This window comes from Portunus trituberculatus, chromosome 28 (assembly GCF_017591435.1).
Source record: "Portunus trituberculatus isolate SZX2019 chromosome 28, ASM1759143v1, whole genome shotgun sequence".
NCBI classification, from domain to species: domain Eukaryota; kingdom Metazoa; phylum Arthropoda; class Malacostraca; order Decapoda; family Portunidae; genus Portunus; species Portunus trituberculatus.
Window position 1 is genome coordinate 5714486 of NC_059282.1, and position 7784 is coordinate 5722269.

General features: G+C 43.0%; 1 protein-coding gene across 3 annotated transcripts in view; it reads left to right on the top strand.

Annotated features, from left to right (window-relative positions):
- Nucleotides 1-6083: 6083 nt before the first annotated feature.
- The window catches only part of LOC123510035 (sushi, von Willebrand factor type A, EGF and pentraxin domain-containing protein 1-like), a 34418-nt gene continuing 32717 nt past the window's right edge, over nucleotides 6084-7784 (top strand). For 2 of the 3 annotated variants that reach the window (XM_045264769.1, XM_045264771.1), the window contains exon 1: nucleotides 6084-6734. In XM_045264769.1, coding sequence (XP_045120704.1) covers nucleotides 6474-6734 — 261 coding nt within the window. In that variant the 5' untranslated portion in view covers nucleotides 6084-6473. The remainder of the gene's footprint in view (nucleotides 6735-7784) is intronic. The other variant, XM_045264770.1, reaches the window with a different exon arrangement.

Here is a 7784-nt window from a genome sequence, read left to right on the forward strand (position 1 = left end):
CCTCCTCCTCCTCCTCCTCCTCTGTCCTGTCCCTCCCGAAAATACCCCTTCAGAAACCCAAGAAATTAACAACAAACAGCATAATCCTTAAGAACACAGCTCTCTCTCTCTCTCTCTCTCTCTCTCTCTCTCTCTCTCTCTCTCTCTCTCTCTCTCTCTCTCGTTGGCGTTCCTAGTCAGTCAACACGAAAACCACCAAACTGAAGAATACAGAAATAAACAAGTAACCCTACAAACCAAAACACTCCCGTTCTCTTCGTCTTCGGACACGCCCACTTCGCAGTCAGCTGGGTTGCGTCACGTGGCGGGAGGGTAAAAAGTGACGCTGTTTTGGTTAGTAAGGTTCAAAATGGATTAGATTTCAGGCACTCCCCGCCTTCACAACCCGTGGCAATGTGGGTCATGGGGCTGGAGGGCTAGGAGGCGTAGAGGCTGTGGGTTGGGAAGGGTATAGGTCATGAGTAGAGAGAGATAGGGTACCATAAACACTTCGGGAGGGAGAAAGGGTAGGCAATGTGACCACCCGCTCTTCATTGCTCCATTTAGCTGCCCTCCCCTTCATCCCAGCCATACATAGGGTGCCTCTATCCCTCTGCCAATCCTACATGACCATACTGGCCTGTCGTGTGGTGGCCTTGATGGGACAGGACGAGTGTGTAAAGATGAAAAAAAGAGGTGGAGGGAAGTGTAGAGTACTGTGGAGGTGAAAGATGAATTAGGTAGTGCTTTTGTTTAGTTATTTTATGTATTCGTTGATTTATTGTTTTATTTTTATCTTATTTATTTGACTGATAGGTTGTTTTTGTATTTCTGGTGTACAATTTTGGAATTTTAAGCGTGTTTTTCCTTTCTCTATTTCTCTATTTATTTACTTATTTATTTGTTTATTTGCAATAATTCTTCTTCTTCTTCTTCTTCTTCTTCTTCTTCTTCTTCTTCTTCTTCTTCTTCTTAAATGATAATAATAATAATAATAATGATAATAATAATAATAATAACAATAATAATAATAATATCATTATTATTGTTATTATTATTATTATTATTATTATTATTATTATTATTATTATTATTATTATTATTATATTACGTTCTTGTCTTCATCAATCTCCGTGTGTGTGTGTGTGTGTGTGTGTCCTAGAACCATCATAGCAGCCATCACTCCACAAGTTATCAACGTTATCATTATATTTAGACCACACTCGCATTACTTTTTACACCTCCTTCATCCCATCCCTCGGTGTGTGTGTGTGTGTGTGTGTGCACGCGCCTCCGTCTTCACATCGATGATAAGTGAGTTTCGTAACGCTAGTAGTAATAATAATGATGAGAGAGAGAGAGAGAGAGAGAGAGAGAGAGAGAGACCCTTACTCTATTTTATTTTCTACTGTTAAACTCCTTATGTGCCTCAATTACATTTCTGACGAGATACACACACACACACACACACACACACTGAGCAAACTTACATTTAGGCCCCGCGGTGTGTGTGTGTGTGTGTGTGTGTGTGGCCACCTAATGTCTTGGTACACAAAAAAAAAAGAGAGAGATAGTGAGGAGGAGGAAGAGGAGAGAAGGAGAACAGAGAAATGAAGGAGAAAGGAGAAACAAAGGAGATGGTGGAAAAAGCGAGCAGAGAGAGAGAGAGAGAGAGAGAGCAAAAAAACACTATTGTATACTCCTAATGAAGGTAACTAAGACGGCTTTCATTTCAGCTTCTAATAGGTTACTAGGTTGCATTAGATAGATAGATAAATCCGTTTAAGTTACGTTCGTAGACCCCCACGTTTACAATATTACAATTTCCTTTAGTTTTTTCTCTCTTCATATTTCGCCTCAAGCTTCTATTAGCATAACAGAGTGTATGCAAATGACACCACTAAGTAAGGCATAAGTGACTAACCTCATAGCCTTTTCCGTGAGGCCTGTGAGCTGAATGGAAGTGCCGGCCGCGTCTTTACCTCTAATAAGGCGTGGGTGTGTAGAGATAAGCAAGGGGCGTGGCGAGGGAGGGAGACAGCAGGAATGAAATATGGAAAAAGGCGAGAATGCGTGTAAAAGGGATGGCGAGGAAGGAAGAAGGAAGAAAGCAAAGGGCAGGCTGGCGTTTACAAGTGGTACGGAAGGAGTGAAGTGATGGAGTTTGGAGAATATGTGAAGTTCCCATTGAAATATATAAGAGGAGGAAGGAAGTGAGATGTATACGGGAAGAGAGATGAGTGTCTGGCGAGGGATGAAGACTAGACAGTAAGAAAGAAAGAGGGAAGGAGTGATAGAGGCCCTTAGACACTCAAGGTGTAGATTAAAGTAGGGAGTCGCAGGGAAGGACGTCGAGGAGGGCACGGGTTGGGTTGATTTGAATACAGGGCGGCAGGGGGCGGAGAGACGAGATGGGAAGGTCCTCTGCCATTTTTGCCCTTCCACACTGGAGAATGTAGTGTTAGTGTTGGTGGTGGTGAAGATAGTATTGGATAATGAGAAGAATGAGAAAAGATGAATAGGATGAAGAGGAGAAAGTAATAATGCTAAGAAAAAAAGTGAAAAGGAGAGAGATGGGAGAATAAAAGAAGAATGAGAGAATATAACACTTTCAGATGATAACTAGAGGAGATGGAGAATTAGAAGATAATATTAAGTAAAGTAAATATTGAAGAGGAAGTGATAATCAAGGAGACGGGAGATAACAGAGCTCAAAGGATGTAGGATAAGAGAAGGAGGAATAGGAGTAGGAGAGTTAAGTAAGGAAGATACGTGAGATAAGATAGAGAAGGGGAGAGATGAGAGGAGAGGGGAGTACATGGAGGAAGAGGAGAGTACAAGATTAAAGAGGGAATGAGAGGTAACTACGATGGAAGAAACGGAGGAAAGGGACTTGGGGTACGAGTGGATGGGGGAAATTGGGGGAAGGGAGGTGGAGGAGGGAGGAGGTGGAGGAACAGGTCCTGAGGGGTTGATGTGCAGAGAATTTGAGAGAGAGAGAGAGAGAGAGAGAGAGAGAGAGATGTTTCAAGAATATGTTCGGCAATTTTGATTTATTTTTCTTGTGTCATCAAAACACTTTAAATTTGAAACATATCACAAGGTTTTCGTCACTAGTACCTCCTCCACTAGTCCACCACACCATCCCATCCACTCCCACTAACACCCACCCACCCCCACCACCACTCCACTATCCCTACACTACTCCCATCCACTTCTATCCACTCCTAACATCATTTTACTATTCCACTACCACTCCCACTTACTCCCATACACTCCTACACACGCTACATCCATTTCCAGTTACTGCGTTTGTTTCCATCCAGTCTCCTCCACCCCCACAAGCACTCCCATCCACTCCCACTCACTGCCAGCCTCTCCCACACTCCACTCAGCCCTCAGGCGCCACCAAAATTACTGCTGACTTGATACAAAGGCACCTCGATCATGTACTCATTCAGGGAAGCTTAAGTTACTCCCTAAGTTCCAGTAATATGAGACTTAGGACCAATTTAGTCTTCAGAAACAATTTTTTTCCTCCATTTTTTTTCGCATATGTTAAATTGCTATTGTTGTTGATTTTTTAGATGTTTCTATTCTAGTTCGTGTCGTTTTTATCAATTTATATTGCTTCTTGTCCTTTTATTGTCTTTTTCTGTCTTTTTCAATGTTTATTCTTCATAACTGCGATTTTTGTTTATTTCGATCTGCTTTTTCGTTATATATTGTGCCACTTTTTTCGTTCTTATGTTTCTTTTACGGGAAGAGACAATGAAAACTTAACCCCTTCATTACTAAGACGCATTTTTTACCATGATATTTGGGTATGATTAGACGATTTTATTTGCGTTAGGAAGGGTCTAAGATTAATGGCCACAGTCTTTACTATTCTAATCCCAGTATATGTTTCTGAAGTTGTATTAGATCGCCAAATAGTAAATAGAATGAATATGAAAACGCGTCCTGGTGCTGAAGAGATATATCTACAGAAGGGATAGCAATTAAACGCTGTCGTAACCCGAGGGAAAAAACAAAACAAAACATGAAACACACACACACACACACACACACACACACACACACAAAGAAAAGAAAAGAATATACGAGAACAAGAATGAATAAAGAAAAACAAAAGTACAATACAAGAAAGAACATTAATACCAAACAAAGGAAGAAAGATGGAAGGAATAGACAAAGGAGGAAGGAATAAAAGATACAGGAAAGAAAAGAATAAAGGAGAGAAGAAAAGGGGAACTATAAGAAAGAAAGAAGGAAAAACGGTTGACGAAAGAAATGAAAGAGGAAGGAAGGTAGAAAGAAAAAAAGGGAATAGACTGACAGATAAAATTATATAGTTACCATAGAGAGAGAGAGAGAGAGAGAGAGAGAGAGAGAGAGAGAGAGAGCCATAAAGGTCAATCATTTTTGCCACACGCTGAGACTCATTTGTTGTGGCGCCAGGAGAAGAAGAAGGAGGAGGAGGAAGAAGAAGAGGAGGAGGAGGAGGAGGAGGAGGAGGAGGAGGAGGAGGAGGAGGAAGGTTGTCATCGCGATTGAGAAGGAGGTGATAGAACATGAGGAGGACGAGAAGAAGGAGATGATAGAAGAAAGGATAAGAAGAGAGAGAGAGAGAGAGAGAGAGAGAGAAAGTATACTCTTACATAGCAAATACTTCTGACAATTGGTTAATTTTCCCTTCCATTATATTTTCCACCACCACCACCACCACCACCACTACCAACCACCACCACCACCACCAACAACAACAATGACAACTAACAAACAGATAAACAAACGGAGCATTTTCTATAGTAGGACAAAATTACAAATCGAGGCAGAGCAAACAAACAACAACAACAAACGGACAAAAAAATAAACAAATAGATAAACGAAGTCAAAGTAATGAGACCATGGAAGATAAATTTAAAAGCTTTATTTATTTACACTCCTTTTTTTAATCACACTCCGATTGATAAATTGCGAAGATACGCGTGACGCACACACACACACACACACACACACACACACACACACTCTCTCTCTCTCTCTCTCTCTCTCTCTCTCTCTCATATTCCTAGGAGGAGGTGGTGAAGGAGGAAGAGGACAAGGAAGAGGACGAAAAGGGGAAGGAAAGGAGGAGGAGGAGGAGGAGGAGGAGAAGGTGGATGGGGAGGAAGAGGGTACTGTACTCATGAAGAAGGCCCATAGGGGAGGGGTTCACGGGGTACAGAGAGAGAGAGAGAGAGAGAGAGAGAGAGAGAGAGAGAGAGAGAGAGAGAGAGAGGGAGATTATAACTACCCTTTTTTTCCATCTATGTCAGAATCTTTTTTGTTCTTCTGTCTTGAGGAGCGATATAATTAATGGCGCCTTAATTATTTCCCTATTAAACTGTAAATAAATTGGTTGGACAGGAGAAATGGGTTGGCGTAGTTTTTGTTTGTTGTTTTGGTGTGTGTGTGTGTGTGTGTGTGTGTGTGTGTGTGTGTGTGTGTGTTGGGTAGATGGGTGGGTGGGGAGGATGGGTGGTCAAGTGGGGTGTATATTTAGCTAACAAGGGAAAATGAAAGTGCTTCATTTACATCATCTTGACACTTATAGCATTTACTTTCATTACATACAGACTTAAGTACTCATTCTTGACTTATGAAGGAAGGCAAGAGTTATACACACATACATACATACATACATACAATAGATCTGATTATAACTCAATTCTTTGCTCTACGGAATCAAAAGTTGAAGTCATTCAGGTATTTCTACAATGTTACGTGGAATGACCTTGAACTTAGAACCGTGCGAGAATGCTGAAGATAACACTGTACTTTTCTCTCCGTTGCAGGGTGTTGGTGCATCACAGGCGGCTCTTGGTACTAAGGGAGTCGGGAGGGAGTGTGTGTCAATGGGACGGCAAAAGAGGGCGTGTGTCCAGTGTCCCTTCTAGTAAGCACGCGTGTTGTATTGTGTGGGGCATCAAGGAGGTTAGTAGGAAGCGACTCGGGCAGCGGACAGTGAGAGTCTGTGTGTGTGTGTGTGTGTGTGTGTGTGTGTGTAGATGCTACCCTCACCGCCCCCCTCTCTCCTCCTCCATACCCGAGAGGCCCGCGGCGGCAGTGGAAGACGGGAGGGAGGGTGCATGCCGTGTGGCCAGTCGACTCGTGACCTCTGAAGGGTGTGCCGAGGCGTGCTGCTGCCGCGCCCACACACCCCCGCACGCCTGCCGCCCATGCCCCTTCTTGGCTGCCTGCCTGCACCTCCTGCCGTGATCGGTGCCGAGCGTTCTGAGTGCTGAGTGGACATGGCCTGCTGACGAGGCTGTGCGCGCGGGAAGTCAGTTATTTTTTCGCATTCAAATCGCGGTGAGGGTTCTAGTAGATGCTAAGCTTGGTGCGGCGATGCAGGCCGTGATGTAGCACCGACGCGGGCCCACAAGAGTACTGTTGTGAAGAGATCGTGACCTGTAGAGAGAGACACCGCTGGGACGCGCGCGGAGACGATGACGGGCGTGACACCCCCACTGAGACCGTGCGTGAGGGGAGCAGCGAGGCGCCCTGTGGTGATCTTCGTATTAGCCTGTGTCCTGGTAACTCTGCCCGCCCTTAACGCCGTGAACTACAAGAATGATCGCTTCAATGAGTTCCTTAACTACGGGAAGAAAGTTGTCAAGCCCGGGGAGGAGATTGGCAATGAAATTATCAAGTCCAAGGTGGAGGTGCTCGGGGAACTCTTCAAGCAGCACGTGCACGGCCTTCGTCAGGTTAGTCTTGCACGTGTTCTTAATCTTTAACCCGTTCAGATCTACATGTAGCATCCAAGCTTCTATAAATCACGTAACAGTTAGTCATAATAGTGAAGATACATTAGTGATGAATGAGGGAAAGTATCACTCTTATAACCCTTTCTGTACTGAGACGCATTTTTACCTTGATTCTTTTTATATGATTTGACGATTTCATTTGCGTTAGAAAGGGTCCATGGAGGTCAAAAGATTAATGGCCAGTCTTTTGCTATTCTAATCTCAACAAATGTTTCTAAAGCTGTATAAAATCGCCAAATAGTAACCAGAAAGAATATGAAAATGCGTCCTGGTACTGAAGAGATTAATTTGTTCAACTCTTCTTACAACGTCAAATATAATGAAATGGACACCGTAGTAACGAAAGTGTGAATTATTAATGATGACAATTACATCTCTTTACTTTTCTACGTACCTTTGTAATGTCTTCTTCACCTTTTGTTTATTCATCTCAACTTTTCAATTGTGAATGACATAATTGTTGTTTATATCATACCAACGGATTTCTTTTCTCTCTCTCTGGGTTATAAGAATTGTATACCCTATTGTTTGTATTTCCTGGTCTTCGTCTGCAGGTTTGTTTATTTCTCTCTTTGTATACCCTCGTGGCAGAAGGAGGAAGAGGAGGAGGAGGAGGAGGAGGAGGCAGAAACAAAGGTGGAGTAGAATAGGAGGATAAAGATAAGGATGTGAATGAGGTAAAGGAGAGAGAGGAGATGGTAACGAGAGAAGAATTCGGGGAAAGGAGATACAAGTAGGAGGAAGAGGAAAAGGAAAGGGCGGAGAAGGAGGAAGAGGAGGGGATGGAGGAGGAGGAAAAATAATAATAAAAAAAGAAAACAAAGGAAATGGTTTCGTTGTATCAGAGAATAAAGACAATGACACACACACACACACACACACACACACACACACACACACACACACACACAGGTGCATTGTGTCACCTTTGAGGATGCATTGGTTACAGATACAAAGGTGCATGGTCACGTGTAGTAGTAGTAGTAGTAG